Below are 18,176 nucleotides of genomic sequence, written 5' to 3' on the forward strand. Positions count from 1 at the left end.
TTATTTTAAAAAATGAAAGTCTTCACTTACACGGAATATAATTATAGGTCTATTATAATAGGCATTACCAAAATAGCTTCAGAACACTTTTTATTTCAAACAATCCAGAATGCATTTCAAAGGTATGATGATCTAACTAAAAATACAATTTCAAAATTAGCAGGTGAAGAATAAAAGCTAATTTATTTTTTTAAAAGAGTCATTGTGATTTCATTTTGACTATTTTGCCTTCTTTCTGAGTTAACATATCTAATGATACAGCTCCAAAAAGACAATTAAAATGCTTAGCCAATTAATCCAGTATTAGTAACTTAATTATCTTAAGAAAACTATGGAGTCCTGTAGTCTTCATATTAATATTCTCCATATTGCTAGCATAATACTCTTTTCCTTCTTTGCTTCTTAAAGAGTTTATCACCAGTGGCTGTTTCCCCTCATGGAGAACAAGGATTGCACAACCGTGAAAGCTATCTTACCAACTAAAGGAGCAGGAGGAATAAAATATTACTTGAATGTGATCATGGTTATCAACAATTAAAAAACACTTGGATAAAAGTGTCACCCTGCTTTCCTCAAATGTTTCAGAGTATAAATGAACGAGAAGGCTTCAAAAAATTCGGAGAAAAATGACATAATCTTTCAACTCCATTTTCCATGAAATTTTTGAAGGTCCCTTGTCCATTTGGCAAGGTCAACTCCTTTAGGGACGAGATGAAAGTGAAAGGAAGAACCCCAGCGAATGATTTAATTTCCATTTTTAGTGAACATAAAACGGAGAGATGAGAAAAGTTGTAAAGAGTTCTAAGTTGACTTTGAGGTATAAAACAAACATGAAAATGTAACATTTTCTTTGGTAATACTTAAGGACTTCAAGTCATTTCCCCTTTCACTTGCCATTGTTTTCTGCTAAAAATTATTTTTGTTTTTCCTTAGTGGAGAACTATAAAAATGTAACTAAAAATTTAAAAATAAACACCTGACAAAGAAAGTTTTTAGGTCTGATTGCTTATAATTGATTAGGAGTACCTTTTCCTGGCTAAAGAGGAAAAAAAAGTTCCTTATAGACAAACTGTTTAAAGAATAATGAATAATTTATTATGGGCCAACAATGTCTTATAGGCACAATTCCAAAACATCTGTAACTCTAAAGTTGAGTATTGGTTCTACTGACACACAATGAAGCTCATTGGGTGGTAGGTAAGCCCGGACATAACAGGAGACAAAGCTATTTATAATCATTATGTATCTTACTTAGTGTGAACATTCATTATATTTTGTTGGCAAGATTATTAATGGCCAAGACCCTGTTGATGTGTTTGTATACTGTATCTACCGTATTTTTCTAAAATCTGAGACATTCTGAATGTTAATACATATATGGTCCTAGAAGTTTCAGATAAGAGATGTGGACCTGTATCAGGGATCTCATATAAACTTCATGTAAATTGACTAGCTTTAAGATTAAAATAAAAATAAACAAATTATTTTATACTGTGTCTTTGGCTACTAGTAAGATTTGATCATTTATTCCCAATTAAAAAATGGTAACGTGTTTTGGTTTATTTAAGAACTAAAGGGCCCCACATTCAATATAATGTCTGTGCATACGTCCTCCATCACACATGTTACAGGCTACTATATAATCTATATAGCAGAGCTCTTACAGCATCAAAGAAGCTTAAGAATTAGGTCTAGATTTGTTCATTAGTATGGATAACAATGATAGCATATCAGCACACAGTAAGCACTAAAGAACAGTAATTTACATAATTTCATTTACTGTGGGACTCACCTTTTTTTGGGGGGGGGAGGGGAGTATTAAGCTCAATGACACAGAAATAGAAAACTGTTAAGCTTTTCAGCTTCTAAAAGCAGCCCACATAAATTACAACATGAAGAATTCAAGTCAACCATAATAAAAGTCATAATACAGCTTATATAATCAACATCTAAAAGAATGTTTAAAACTCTAAAATATAAACATACAGACATCTCAAAGCATTAGCTTTACATTTCTCTAATTAAATATGCCTAAATAAACGACACAAACCATGCAGGAGGAAAGAAGAGAAAAAATTCATTTACGTAATAAGAAAGCATAGAGAAACCATGTCCAAGGCACATACTGACCTTCTTTGGGCTGAGCCACAACTGGAGTCTGAGTTTCCTTTGTGTATGTGACAATCTCTCGAGGAGGAAAGTCAACTTGTGTAATTTTCGCCATTCCCAGTTTAATAGGTCCTCTTCTACATGAAGGGAATACAATGCTTTAAAATACAACAAGTGATACAGTTTAACTACATCAAACCAGGTTATATTGGAAAATTAAGAATGAGACATGCACATACATCCAACATTGTAATTTAAATCCTTAATTTAAGAAAGTTTTAATGAGCAACGAATTGGCTTTAACACAAGAATTAGAAGGTAGCAAAAAAAAAGAAAAAGGCAAACCAAACAAAAGGCATTTCTGAATCATTCAGGGTGTTTACTTTCCACTCTATAAAGGTAAATGATTCCGTTTCTTAGAGCACATGTGTGAGTGGTACTAGAGCAAGAAGCAGGAATTTCTACGGGGACAGTTGGCTATGGTTGGTCCTGAGGACTATTTTCAGGAGCATGATATGACTTGACTTGTTTTTGACAAGTCAGAAATCTAGATCTCATTTTGACCAAGTTTTGTGCTCTTCAACAGATGTTTATATTAATTTGTTTTAAAACTTTAGTTATATCATCACATTTCTCTACCGAGGAAAAAAATAAAATAGTACTAATTGTAGAAAGCCCAGAAAGTCATTGAAAACCATTTTTTCTACTTCTTATATTGCATAGAAATTGAGAGTTGTATTGTCAATTTAGATTTTAAAGTAAAATACTAAAAAATTTCTAATCTCCCTGGCTAATAGTCTCCTTGTTAGTGGAAAACTAAGGAGCAAATATATTTAACCTAAGCGAAAGCAACAGATATTTTGAATATAATAAAGCTCTTAAAGCCACTTTTGTTTTAGTTAGAGAGGGAATAAATTATTGTTATTGTTGACAGATGGAAGGAACAGAATGGTTATGGCCGAGGAAAATGGACTGAATGAAAGAGTTCTTAATAGATATCTGAGTGATCTTTTCTTGGTCATTATATTAGATGCTTAAATTCTAAACCAAATAAAGTATGCTTCCAAATTCCCATAGAACTTTTCAAATAAGAATCTGCCTTATAAGGATATCCAATATCCACTGTTAAGCTTCTAAACTATCAAGCAGGAGATCTAAAACATAAGTATCACTGGTAAGGTATTAACTGTTCTTCACACAATAATATCCTTTTCAATTTAGTAGCTATCTCAAAAATCCTGTACTCAGAACTATAAAATTAGCACATTTTAAATTAATTTTTTAAGGTTCCAAATGTGGGCCAAAAAATTTCTAATGTGTTTTCTTAGAGAAAATAAAAAGTATCCTGAAAGAATTAAATGAGATATTTTACGAACATTTAGAATAATCTGGTATTCTAAGAATAAAAAGAGTCTTAAAGCTTTATAGTTTGATTTGCAAGATGTGTACGATATGAAAGGAAGATCACTCACATATCTGAGCAAAAAAGATCAAGCCAACAGAATCAGGACCAACTTACTAATATGTACATTTAAGCTCTAATGGACAAACATCACAACATTAAAACACTGAAACATATATGACAGGATTTACGGGTAGCAGGGTAGGGAGAAAATACCTCACTTATCCAAAAGCCACCTTTACAGAGAATTAAGGAAGCAATGGGGGAAAAAGCCTCAGGGCAGCCAATTGAGAGGCTTTGCAGTTAATGTATTAGCGGATCATATGCTTTTCTTTTATGTCCTAACTTGACCTATTTACTCTTGCTTTAAACACAGTTCCAATGGGTCTGGTCATATGGTTTAGAAGCTGCAAATTATCAGGGGGAAATGAGCTAGCTGAGCCTGGTACAATGGCAGCAACCACCATTTATAATTTGCACTAGAGGTAAGGATATGTGACTGAATGAATGGAGAAAGGGATAAATGAACAAACAAACAAACAGTCAGGGGCTAGAGTGTAGAGATCAATAGCTCTGCCCCTCTCAAAACTTTATAAAGTATAGGTTAATTTTACTATTGGAAAGCAAACTAATAGATCAAATGACCCAAAAAAAGGTTCAATTATATGTAGACTGTGTCAGAAATAATCTGGGAAGTTTGTTATACATCTTAGAAAATCTTACATTGGAAATACAGAAATAATGAAAGGACCTTGGGTACTTAAATGGGTAGACTCAGGACATCTAGAGAATCAGATAGGTAGATTACTTCTTTCACTTATAATAACAGGATAAATGAGGTGTCAAATATAACTTTTCCCCCTAGCTATATGCTATACATTAGAAGTGTAAGCAAAGTAAAATTAGGACAGTTTCACAAAGAATCAAATTAACCATGAAAGAGGGAAGGTAATAAATCTATTCAATACCCCAAATCGGAATCTGAGTGAAGCTGGAGAACTGATGGGTCTGTATCCCAATGCAGCGTCCTAAATGGTTGTAGGACAACCACGAAGCATTAGCAAAAAAGGCCATAAGTTAGTCAAGCAAATATAGTCTGTGAACAGCTAAAGCTAAAGTACGGTTTACAATTAAAAACGACATATCTTGTTAGTAAGAAAACCACAAACTCGCAAGTATCACTCAATGTTTTAGTGCATGCACTAGGCTTAATATGGTTAAACATACAAGCATATAATCCAGAAAAGTAAAAAGACTTAGTGCATATTTTTAGAGTATGGAAAACTAATATTGCATGATGGATAAGGACAACTAAAAGAGCTAACAGTCCAAACATGCTATTTATAAACCATAATAAGCTAGGATAAACACACGTTTAAATTTCCTAATGAAAAAGAAATCCATGAACAAATCTTGCTCAGCATCTTGTTATCTTGCCCAAAGCATTAAATATGTGCAGGAAATTGTCATATTGGTAAAGGAAATGAGTCAACACATAAGCTTTTCGGTAAGAAAACCAAAGACTATTCCACTGGGATACAAAATGGCTAAAGTTTCCAAAATGTGACCCTTCTGTAATTTATGGGTTAAGCACTGCCTTGGGCTTACATGTCATCTGCTTTAAAAAGCAACTAAAGATTTCTGTCTCTAGGAAAAAATAGATTTTTGTTTTACAAAAAACATTTTATGTTCAAAGGATTTACTTTAACTTGTAGTCTTCAGGAGAATATCAATTCTGAATGAACGATCAGTTGTGCTTCAGCCTTGCCTACTGGGTAAACAACTTCCAGGGGGTGGAGTCTTGCCCAGTTAGGTCGTCTCTAGACATTGCTAGAACAAAAGGCACTTTTCCACATTGGCATTCTTATATGTTAGCAACATAAAAATAACCGTACAGTACTGCACAAGAGTGTTTTTTTTGCAATGTGAAAAGTCCATAAGCACAATGTATTTAGTACCACCATTTTGGTCAAATATGTTTTTCTCACATAAGATATACACTTCAATATACAATTAAAACTGCCACAATGTTTTAATTCATAAATAGATTTCTCTATTTTACCTGTGTGTACAATCTATCAATAAACAATTGCATGAATTAAACTAGGTAAATCCTTCACTTAAAAATAAAAAGAAACTCCTGGAATTTATATCGGAGTGTATGTATGTAATGAATGAAGAAGCTAACGTGAAGATCTATTTTGTACTAACGAAGAGCAACAAACTTGAGCTTTGTGAAACAGAAGGGGTTCTGTGAGATGCTCTCCAAGGAATGTTCTGTCCACAGCCTTTACCATTATCTGAGAGCCCTAGCTGTTACCCGGGACATAGATTAGTTCCTTGTTGAAGATGTCATGTTAGTTTAAAATCAAGTAAGACCTAAAAATGCAGGCAATACATTGAAGAGTATAGTTATTAATGATATTTGCAGACATAAAGTAAAATTCCAATACAATTCCAAATCCTGAGAAATAAGCTGATTAACAACAGTAGAAAAAGAATCGAAGGCACGGAATATGCCTGCCATTTAGAGTCTGTTAGAGGTGACAGGAATGACTGGGAAGCGCAATGAAATACAACTTTCTAATAGGCAAAGTTAGAGAAATACCAGATCGCATGCATTGGCCTTTATATTTATTCACAAGTTACCATCAGGACCAACAGAAAATCTTGGCACTTAAAAACACTGGCTCAGACATGTTTAGACAACCTATTTGGTAATGTCTAATCTATCTTTTCTTACTCCCTATGTGTACTAAACCTAGACTGTCTGGGTCAAGTAATGAAGCTGAGTGTACAGGCTCCTATATCTCGCACATATTTTCTGTGATATACCTTCTTCTCTTTGTTCTTTCCTGTTATCAGACCTACTCAATTCAAGTTTATTCTTCTTCGTTCTTAGTCTCTAGTAATTGTCTTTTAAAATGTCATGTAATTAGAAATGCTATTACTTTCCTGCCAATATCACCATTAGCAATATTAATTCTCTCTGCACTATGGAATCTGGAAATGATTTTGTGGAAACAGTTTCCTACACACAGAGACAAAAAGAATGCACTCGGCTCTCTCCAAAAGTAGTGTTTTAAATGTACGTCGGCTCTCAAAGGAGAGAAACCAGGCATGTACTATGATTAAAAAGATACATGGTCACCTCTTTCAAGATAGGACATTCCTCCCCCTCTTCAGTTAAATACAGAAGAAAATTTAACAGTGTATTCATTCTCTAATAAGAATAAATCCTTAAAAAAGATATTAAACCTTCCGTTTTACTTTATAATTTATAGTGAAAAAAAAAAACAACAAAAAACCTATATGCTACTCTCAGAAATTTTCTATAAAATGAACCATATCTTTAATCACATAAGCACTAGAATGTAAGGTCTCTGAAGGCCAGGGCCTGAACATCTAACTTTTTGTGGTAACAGTAGTTAAAACAAAGTGGGCGATTCAATTAGTATTTTGCACTATACATCAATAAATATTTTTAAGAGGCTTACTCCCTGCTCCAATTGACAATATTCCAAAGTGCATTTACAATTTACAATATTCCAAAACTAATCTCTGTGGCCTATACAATTCAGGATAACACGAATTTAAAAAATCAGGTGTATGTTACATAGCACTTTTAAAAGCTAATTTTACATTAAAATAACCTTCCTACTCCTATTAAAATTCAGAAACAGTCTAGAAATGAACAAAGTATAGTATCAAGATAAAAGTAATATCCAAAGCAAACAAAAGAAACCTAATAAATGTAATAGTTTTTTAATTTTGTTAAACATTTTAATCATAATGCTGCAAAAGGAAGATAAATCTTTTCTTTGAAAATAGCACTTAGTAACATATCTACCTAAAAATACACAGGTATAAAACAAATATAGTCCTAAAATAAACATTTAGATTAAGTAAATCCAGTCTGCAATATATATTATTTTATAAGGTGATGTAACATTATTTGTAAACAGAACATTTTTGATTTTTTTTTCATTTTTGATTTTTTTAAAGCGCTTTTGTCATTGATTTCCAACAATAGTACTGCTTAACTTGGCAGGGTCTGTGATGTGGGCTCTGTGCACAGACACAGATTTGGAAAGCACATCTCAAAGTCAACCGGGGAGCCTTTCGGATCTTCTCACTGTCCACCCTATTCTGATTATTCAGGGATCGATTAAAGTGTGGAGCGCGTGAATCACGCTGCTCCCCGCCCTGCTTCCTGCTTCTTGTCTTCTCTCCTGCATACTCGTTTCTTGTTTGCTTGTTTGCAACTTTAATCAGAGAGCACAGCACAATAAAGAGAAAACTTTTCTCAGTTTGCGTCACTGCTTTTTAAAGGTATGTTATGAGATAATGGCATTTAACTTAACTGGCCCCAAATATGCACTCTGCAACAGCTGTGAATTTTAACTAGCTCTGTGTAATCTCATTTAAATTGCCATAAGAATTTAGGAAGTATGGTGCTATTAAAGAAACACTATTCCCATGTGAACAAGTACAACGAAGAGTAAGTTATACTTTGTCCAATATGCCCTTTAGAAGGACGTTAAATTCTTCCTGGACTTTTGAAATGAAGTGCCAACACGTGTACAGGCTCCTAAAATGAACCTGAACTATAGCTGTACAAGGAAGATGCTATTCAGGAAAACTTGGCAGTACACATGCTTAGTGTCTTTAACAATTGTTTAATGTTGGTATTTTATGCACTATTATTTTCCCTTAATTAGCAGAACTAGTGATTTAACAGAACAGAATTGGACTGCTTAACTGAATTGTTTAGCTCTTCAACTACTGGATGGGTAATTAAATTAAACAGAGCAGAGGTTTTGCACTACTAGAGGGCTTCAAAAGTTTGTGATAAATTCCATTAAGCTTAATTCCATTTTTCCATGAACTTTTTGAACAATCTTCCCCTGTGTTTATAGCTAAAACACTCAAATAATGACTAGTATCAAGTAATCTTAAACGAAATAATTTCAAATACATTAATACTTTTTAATTGAATAGAATTTGCATAGATCAGTTAACTATTCAGTACTAAGTTGAATCAAGTGTGATAGTTAAAATATTGTACAAATATTTTCCCCTCAATTTACAATAGCCAATTTCCCTGTCACTTAGATTTTAAAATGTTAGAATGAACTCAATACAACTTTTAAAGAGTCCATAGCATGGGCTCAATGCATATCCCATCGCTGAAACAGTAAAGGGAAAGGACTGTACCTAGATCCCACGGCGCCGTCTCCAGAGTCTTGGCTTCCAGCTTCGCTTGGGGTGCTCACAGATTTGGAGGATGGAGACATAGGAGGAGGGACTAAATAGTGAAATAGACAGGTATCCGCTGTTACTACACGGAGAGGTTGCTCAGCTTATGAAGTTTCAAAAGTAATTTGACATGAAGTAACAAAAGGGAAAAAACAAAAAGGCAAACCAAAAACCAAAAATAATACATGAATGAAAATGAACAGTAGAAAGAAGAGGGAAAAGACACAGTTAACAATGCATGCTGAAGATTCATGCACTTTCTCTGGCAAAATGCATTTAACTTTATATTAAAAAGGGGGGTGGGGTGGGCAGGACTATGGAAGAATGCATCTTCATCTCACCCATCACCAAATGTGGGCCCTAATTTTCAGAGGACAGCATTCCTTCTCCTCTAACTTTTTATTTTTAAGATCACCAGATGATCCGTAATATTAAAATATGCCAAAATTAAAACTCTGAAGTACACTTTAAGTCATTTAATCTCTGGTTTCCTGGCATCTCTTTTAAAATGTCAATCTTTATCCAACAATTTCTCTTTCAAAACTTAAATGTTTGAAATGATTTTATATTCTCCCCACCAAACAACAGGTCAATTTAGAGAAATGACTGCCACTAAAGGAATGACTCCTCTAAAATGTCTATTAGTTCCAGAAATTTGGGTGAAAAATGCAAACAGGCCATCCCCAACGAGCCTTCTAGACATGCGGAACGTAAAGTGATGCATGCAATGTCAACCAGGCAAGACTTATGGGAACGTCCTTACCCCAGTATTCAGAAAAAACTGGAGTGTACAGACAAAGATACAGACACCCAAGATAGTCTTAATCCCTTCTTATAGAAAAGTACACAATTCTCATAGTATATAAAACAAACAGCAAGTGTTTCCCCCTACACCGTCAACTTCTAACAGTATGTAACAGTTAAACGTGCATATTTCATGCTATTACATTTATAAAACTTTGATTACCATTGCAGGGAGTAGTGAAGGATCATCACTGCCATCTCCTGGTTAAATTTTACCATAAATGTCCCCAATCCCAAGTTATCTTTTAAAAATAATTTTTCAATGTACAATATTAAATTGCTAATATATCTTGTGTTGAGCTGCAAATCCTTCTTTTCACAGTCTACTCAACCAGAGTTGAGTAGTTATATAAGAACGAATCTAATGAAAAGCCTGAGGTTTTTGAATACTCAGTCACTGACCCATTAAAGTCCAGTTTCATGTTTACACATGCTGCGGTCAACAGTAGGTTTGATAATCTAACAACATGTGCAGCTATAGTGGGTTGAAAAGAAGTATAAAACTGATGACCCACATTTTTTCAGAAACAAATTCTCAGTAAACTTTCACCCAATTAGAGTAAAATGTGAAAAGAGAAAAAATAATGCTAAGATTAGGCGGTGTGGGGGTGGGTGAGGGAATCATAGCTAGGATGCTCCATTTCTGAGATAAAACAGTTAATTCTTGCTTAAATTTCAAAGGACTATACAAACACCGCTATCTGTTTTCAGTTTTGTGGTTTCATCTCTCAAAAACAGGAGCACAGATCACATCACAAAGAGATCAGATATGGAAAATACTGTGCTAGGCGCTGTGTACACACAACTCAAAGCAGCTAAAAATGTCTTCTATCTGAAGTGAAAAATATTAATAGTCCCTAGCTTTTCTTAGGGTACATTTCTTCAGCTTTTATCCTTCTTTCACTGTGAGGTTTCTCCGAGTCTTAATCTTTGACTGATGAAGGAATAAAGAACATCTACCACCTGTTGGCTGCCCACTGCATTGCACGTGAGAATAAGTGTTTGTGAAGTTACTGTGAGGAATCATAATGCTTTCACACTAGAGAATCTCAAATGAGAAATTTTGCATCTTAAAAATTACATTTAAAATTTTATATTTCAGAAAATGTTTCTGTCAAGTGTGGTAAGCAGTAGAAATATTCCAATGAAACAGATTACTAGCACTGAATTATGTACAATTCATCTCCAGTTTAATATCTCTCTGCCCCCTTTCCGGTGGCTTCAAGTATCAACAAGTCTACTCAGATTCGATAGCATCTTACTTGGGTAAGGTTGCAGTTAAGAGAATATGCCATCTCAAATGCCTATGGAAACAGGCTGAGTAATAATAAGACATATACAACTACATTACCCTAGTCAGTTTTGAAATAAAAAATTCAGGAATAAGTTTTCGTTTGATAAAAGTCTCCATATCCCAGAACTCATTTCTACTGAAAATTGAGAGGATGCATACAGGGCTCTTGGTTATCATCTGGCTCACCAACTTCATCTTGCAAGAATGGTAGATCACACAGAAGGGACAAACAAGGAAAAAGAAAATTGTCTTGAAAAAGGAAGGCTGCTGATAACGAAAAGAGGATGGTAGCTGTCATTCTGTGACTAGTGTAATTCAATCCAATTAATCTAGATAAATCACAGAATAAAGTAATTGTAAAATAAGGCAATGCCACTATACTCCCAGATTTCAACAAATGATCTGGGGGGTTGTGGGTAGGGAGGGGGCACTAAAGAGTGCATTTAGAGAAGTAAAAATTTGAGCAATGTATCAACTCTCAAATCTCAGAAATTATAATTTATTTTATGTATGATTTAAGGGAATAATTAATTAACTATGGAAATAACATAATCCAGTCATAATTAACCTTTGCCAACGACCTGCGATATGACTTGCTTAAAAGAACAGCGATTCTAACAGAATAACCTTCACACTAGTTCTGTATATAAAAGCTCAAAACCAGGCTTTAAGTTGTATAAAATAAAGGAAGTTATATTAGCACAGGTGAATATATGAATGAACCTAAGTTTTTTAGAAGTTAAAGCAAAGATATCTATTTGCTTCTTTGAGACCTAAGGGGGAGGGGGCAGGGGGAAATAATGAAGTGAACCGGAAACCAAATCTATACAGTGGCATCCACAGGCCATGTAAGTAATTCTGAAGGGCTGTAATCATTCATTTTCTAGGACAAAATGCAACCTAAAGGGTCTTTCCTGTCAGTGTAGACCTTAGTTTTCCAAGGATGCACACTTGGTGCTGCCTTTTGCATAAGCAACTACTATGCTTTTAAACATGGGAATACAGCTACTCAGGACCTACACACAAGTTTCAGGGATAAAAGATGGTGAAGGGCCCAGCTGCCGCCACCACCATCACCACCACATCACATCACATCATCATATTTAATGCATATATGTTGCTTTTTATTTTTTTAAGAAGGGTCTAGCAAGAATAAAGTCAAGGGAAATTACTGTGGTGTGTGGAAGGGCTGGGAGAACCCAGTGAAATGGAAGGAATGTGCTTCCAGATAACCAACTTTGTAAGATTTCCTTTACCGCATCAACTTGACACTTGGGTACTCCAACACAACCCACGTTACAATAACGCCCCCTTGTGGATGTAAGGGCTCCTAGCCTGGAATAGTAATTGGTTTTTCAACTTTCTATGTTATTTTGAAGGTCATTGATCTAAACTTAAATTCTGTGAAACATTAATTTGTCCCTCTCCTATAGGTTTTTCTACTGGTTCCAAAGCCAAACCAAACTCACTTCTATCTGATTTCTATTCTGATTCATAGTGACCCTATAGGGCAGACTAGAACTGTCCCTGTGGGTTTACGAGACTGTAAATCTTTATAGGAGCAGACAGCCTTATCATTCTCCCTTGTAATGGCTGATATGTTTAAACCACTGATCTCTTAGTTAACAGCACAACACTTAACCCACATTACCACCAGGCTTCTTACTCTTATTTTAAAAAACCTCATTGCCACCAAGTGAATGTTGACTCTTTGTGGAAACCATCTGTGGGTTTCAGAGACTGCAACTATTTATGGGAATAGAAAGCCCAGTTTTCTCCTGAGGGGCTGCTGGCGACTTTGAACTGCCGCCCATGTGGATCACAGTCCAACACTTAACCACTACAACACCAGGGCTCCTTCTCTTCTCATAGGTAGGCACAAAAGCTTATTCCTTTGAACTCAATATCCCAAATGAATAACTAATGGCAAAAATGTCATCCTATTAATTAATGAAAGAATCAGTTTTTACTTTTTCTTTCACATAATGTATTTTAATGGATATTTGCAAGTATCTGAATTTGACATAAAATATAATTTTTCTTACTTCATTTTCATGTTAACCAAAAGTATAACCTTTTTAAAAAATTAAGAGAGCTGCTTACTTTGACAAAATAAGTAATATCAATGATTATCTACCGTTCTTATGTACCAGAGCAAGTACATAATTTAAGTAAGAAAAAGAACATTGGTTTTAAGCATTTGAAGAAGCAAATTAAACTGAAATGTAAATACTGTTATACTATGAAAGCACTACAAAGAACCAACAATATCTTTCATGAAACAGCTCATAAAATTATGCTCTGCACCAAACTAAACCCACCGGCACCGAGTCAGTTCTGCCTCATGGCTACCCTGGAGCCAGAGTACAAGCAACTTGGTGACATGGAAACCTTCTATTTAAAAATCCTAGTCTGAAATATTCAAAATATTGCAAATTTCTGGGAAAGGGGAAAATGAATACAAATGAATACATATCTTGACTAGTAGTTTTTAAAATATTTTTAAAGCTTTTTCTAAAATAAACTTTCTTAAGAATGGCCGTGAGGGAGCCTCAAAGGCTGCTTAGTAGCCATCCAATGGTCTCTCTCAATCCAGAGGAAAGAAGGATGATGAAAATTGAAAGATACATGGAAACAATTAGTTCTATGGAACAAAGGACCATCCAAACATCATTCTCCACAAACCCCAAAACAAAGTGAACAAGATTGTACCCAGCAACTACCACTACTCTGGAAAGGATCACATTAGAAGGTACTGGATAGAGTGGGAGAAAAAATGTAGAACAAAACTCAAAATCATTTAAAAAAATCAGGCTTATTAAGCAGAAAGTGGCAAGCTGGATGACCAGGATGACGGCCCTTAATCATCTTCAGGTCTGGAACTGAACTCACTTCTGTGTTAGAATAACCATTCACTGAAGTTCAAAATCCATTTCCGCACACCGGGGCAGAGGAGTGGCTACAGGGAGCACAGAGCGGAAGTGCGATGTAAGTGATGGACCATTGAGAGGATTGCAACACACACATATGAAACAAAATCTGAAAGAATTGTTGGATGTCAAACTGACAATCTTCTCTGTACACCTTTACCTAATACTCAATAAAAATCTAAATAAACGTATAAAATAAAAATGAATTAGTAAAATTTAGCAATAAACAAACTATATATTTAGTGAAAGATTCAAATTCCAATCATGAATCTTCCTAAAGTTTACACAGTAAGATCTTGTTTTATTAAAGCAAGATGGTCTTATTTTTCTTACCACATTTTGGTACTAATAATTATTTCTATAATAGCCAAACTTTCTGACTTACCCTCTTTTTTTTAAGTCATTTTATTGGGGGCTCGTACAACTCTTATCATAATCCATCCATCCATCCATCCATCCATCCATCCATCCATCCATCCATCCATGTGTCAAGCACATTTGTGCATTTGTTGCCATCCTGATTTACCCTCATATATTTTGGAACATAAGAGGTTGTTGTAAGGTGACATCCAGCTGGCTCTGATTCACAGTAACTCTACAGAAGAACAAAACACTACCTAGTCTAAAGCAAGATGGTTTTTATTTGGGTTTACCACATAAAAGATGAAGCTTCCTATGCTTGTAGAGTTACGGTCTCAGAAACCCACAGAGGCAGTTCTATCCTGTCCTATCTGGTCATCATGCATCAGAATCACCTCCATGGCAGTGAGTTTGGTTTTTTGGTTTTCACCAGGTAAAAAGATGAACAAACATTTAAGTGCATAGTCTGGGCCGGACCCTAGGGATAACAATGTAAGTAATATGTTATCCTTAATTCCAGAAAGCTCTGCCAAAAAACAAACAAACAAAAAAAAACCACCACAGCAAAGTAAACAAAAAGATAAGCTACCATTCAAGCCCATTGCCATTGATTTGGAGAACCTACATAGCGTTTCCAACATTGTAAATCTCTGCAGCAACAGAGAGCCTCATCTCTCTCCTGCAGAGAGGTCGTCCATTTGAACTGCTGATTTTGCAGTTAGCAGTCCAGGGTCAAGCCACAGCTCTACCAGAGCTCCTTAGCAAACATGAACTAAGAGAGATTTTTTTAAAAAAATCATCTTAGCGAGGGCTCTTATAACAATCCATACATCCATTGTATCAGCACATTGTAACATATGTTGCCATCATCCTTTTCAAAACATTGTCTTTCTACTTGAGCTCTGAGTATCAGCTCCTCATTGCCCACCGCCATGAACCCTTGATAATTTATAAATTATTATTTTCATATCTTATACCGACCGCCGTCACCCTTCACTCACATTTCTGTTGTTCGTTCCCTGGGCGGCAGGTGGGGAGGGCCAGTTATACATCAATCATTGTGATAGGTTCCCCTTCTCCCCCTCCACCTTCCTCCTACCCTCATGGTATCGCTACTCCCATTATTGTTTCTGAGGGGTTAATCTGTCCTGCATTCCCTGTGTCAAGAGCTCTGTACCAGTATACATGTTCTGGTCTAGCCATATTTGTAAGGTAGAACTGGGGTCATGATAGTCGGGGAGAGGGAAGCATTAAAGAACTAGAGAAATATTGTATGTTCTGTTGGTGCTATACTGCACCCTGACTGACTCATCCCTTCCTTGTGACTCTTCTGTGAGGGGATGGCCAATTGTCTACAGACAGGCTCTGGGTCTCTATTGTGCCCCCACCCACCCCCTAAAACCTTCGTAAGAGAGATTTTATCAATTTATAAATTGCTATTTTGTCATATCTTGCCCTGTCCGACGTCTCCCTTCACCCACTTTTCGGTTGTCCGTCCTCCAGGGAGGAGGTCACATATAGTTCCTTGTAATCGGTAGGGCAAGATATGACAAAAATAACAATCTATAAATTATCAAGGGCTCATGAGGGAGGGGAAGCATGAGGACCTAATGCCGGGGGCTTAAGTGGAGAGGAAATGTTTTGAGAATGAGGAGGGCAATGAATGTACAAATGTGCTTTACACAATTGATGTATGTATGGATTGTGATAAGAGTTGTATAAGCCCCTAATAAAATGATTTTTTAAAAAGAGAGAGATTTTATCAGCAATATCCTTTAATGAACTATTTTTAGAATTTGTAAAAAGTTCACTTTACAGAAAAAAGACTGATTTTTAAAAACCCTCTTGATTATTCTAGCTCTGGATTTTATCACTGTAGCAATGTGCTCACACAATGTATTTCACAGTGAAACAACAAGCAAATACCCATTCTGGATTGCAATGGCTCAGTGATTGTGGCTCACTGTCAACAGTTTGACAGCCATCATCTTTAATCTGAAAACACCTACTTCAGTCCTAATTTAGATAACTGCTGGACATCAATATTGGATCTTTAGGGATACGTTTCAAGAATTATCAAATGCAAAAAAAAATTATGAAATGCACTTAGCATAATTCCTTAAAGGTAGTAAGGTCTTCAAAAAGCCTTTAGCCCTCACAGTTTCCATTATAATGAAAAATCTGCCAATAATATGGGAAGTAGTTTAGAAATAGGAACCTCAAAGACAGAAACAGTTGTCTAGATCTGACTTGGAAACTGGATGCTAAAATCTTAAGCAGAATGTTAATGTTATTTACCTAAGAAAGAACAGCAGATCCTGTTCATTTCCTAACTATTTGAAAAGACTCATAATTCAATGTCAACTCAGATCATGCTGCATTGATAAGCATACAATAAATCTCACATGTATTTAAAATTTTAAATACTATAATATGAATGAAAATAAATCAAAGCAAGGACATGTGGCTACTTGCTTAACTGCCCCCCTCAATACTAGCCTTGCCAGAATTGAACCCCCTACTCTATAATTACTAACAGCTAGAAGGCCTCAACAGGAATAGTTTATAATAGATAAACGCGTATTTGATCAAGAGGAAGATATTATTTCCCCACTAAAAACCTTTGCTGCAAATAACACCAAGCAATGTATTATGAAAAATGTATGACAGCCACTATTGACAATAATTCCACTTATAAAATGACAGGAGATAAAATCTGCTCCTTCTTCCACTCTCCTTTTAGAAAGTAAACAATATACACAAAAACAAAAAAAACCCAAACCAAAAAAAAAATCCAACTATATAAAATGTTACTTAAAGCCTTCAATTAGCTAGCATGTTCATTAAGTAATGTTACTTTTTTAAAAAGTTGCTATTTATTACACTCTTTCTTGGAGGCATAATTTAATAATATAATTACACTAATAGTTTGAAACTCTTTCTTTCTCCTTTTCTCTCTCACATCTACACTCACAGACAAAATATTAAGAACATCATCAAAAACTAGCATAAAGAAAAGGGAATGATCTTTATATGTGTCTTTAAAGTTTGGAGTCTAAACATGCTACATAAAGATGAAAATACAATAATAACACTACAATATTTATTTCATCTGTATTTGAGCTTAAATTCTAAGCAACCCTGGTTTGCAAAAGGCTATGGATGGCAGTGACAGTCCCTTATCTACTTGTGGTTCGCCACATAGATTAAGGCTCCACTGAATTCTTTCTGATCATTAACCAAGGCTGTAGATAGTCTTGCCCTCAGGCAGAATGCCTGAGAAGGATTACTTCCACCCCTTCCAGCCAGTTTAGGGGGGCAGTCTTTCTCGTGTCCATCTTTTTTCTGTGTCTCTTCCCTCATGTGGCCTCTAGCCTTTTGTCTCTGTGTTTACCTCCTGGGATTCCTGTTGATAAGAGGACTCCTAGCACTAGGCCTAGCAGTCACTGCACCTTCTGCCTGGACTGGAACGCAGAGGGTGTGTCTGAGCCTTTTCTACCCGTTTGTGTGTTTTGCGCTTGCAGCTCTGCAGTGCTTTCTCTAAAATTTTCTGTTTCCCCTTCCTCTCACCCTGAACAAAAGCCTCTGACCGACCTCCATTTTACCAGCCATAAAGCCAGGCCCTTCTCTCCCTCCTCGGCTTCCATTGTATCTCTCTGATCCAAGGTCTCTGTCTGCCAGGTAAAAGCTGCATGCCTGTGCCAGGGAACCTTCCTGTTCCAGAGAGTCCAGGACTCTCCCATGGGTCCCTAACTCTGATTGGGATGCCCTCAGGGTTACTGGACCGCTTTCTGACTGACGGGTATGAACAGGGACCAGGGGATACCCTTTTCCTCTGTCTGTACCCCCTGCAGCTTGAGACACCATGAAAAGTCCTCTGTCCCAGCCACTATTGACAGTCCTTTGGGGTGCCTACTGGCCAACCTTACTGAATTGGGTTTGGCTCCTGATCTCTGCCCTAAATGCCTGGTATTTTTCTGTAACCAAGTTTTACCTCAATACCAATTGGACAATGAGT

The 18,176-nt window shown here is 35.8% G+C and overlaps 1 protein-coding gene across 13 annotated transcripts in view; it reads right to left on the minus strand.

The window, feature by feature from the left end:
- Window positions 1–18,176, minus strand: part of DYNC1I2 (dynein cytoplasmic 1 intermediate chain 2) — a 61,307-nt gene that overhangs the window by 26,517 nt on the left and 16,614 nt on the right. For 3 of the 13 annotated variants that reach the window (XM_045298711.1, XM_045298707.1, XM_045298705.1), the window contains 3 exons: window positions 8,729–8,873; window positions 4,480–4,539; window positions 2,131–2,267 (listed from right to left, as the gene is read on the minus strand). In XM_045298711.1, the coding sequence (XP_045154646.1) occupies window positions 2,131–2,267; window positions 4,480–4,539; window positions 8,729–8,873 (342 nt within the window). The remainder of the gene's footprint in view (window positions 1–2,130; window positions 2,268–4,479; window positions 4,540–8,728; window positions 8,874–18,176) is intronic. The other 10 variants (XM_045298716.1, XM_045298713.1, XM_045298720.1 and 7 more) reach the window with 6 other exon arrangements.

This window comes from Echinops telfairi, unplaced genomic scaffold (genome assembly GCF_000313985.2).
Source record: "Echinops telfairi isolate 266 unplaced genomic scaffold, ASM31398v2 ScPeMD7_4;HRSCAF=17, whole genome shotgun sequence".
Lineage (NCBI taxonomy): Eukaryota > Metazoa > Chordata > Mammalia > Afrosoricida > Tenrecidae > Echinops > Echinops telfairi.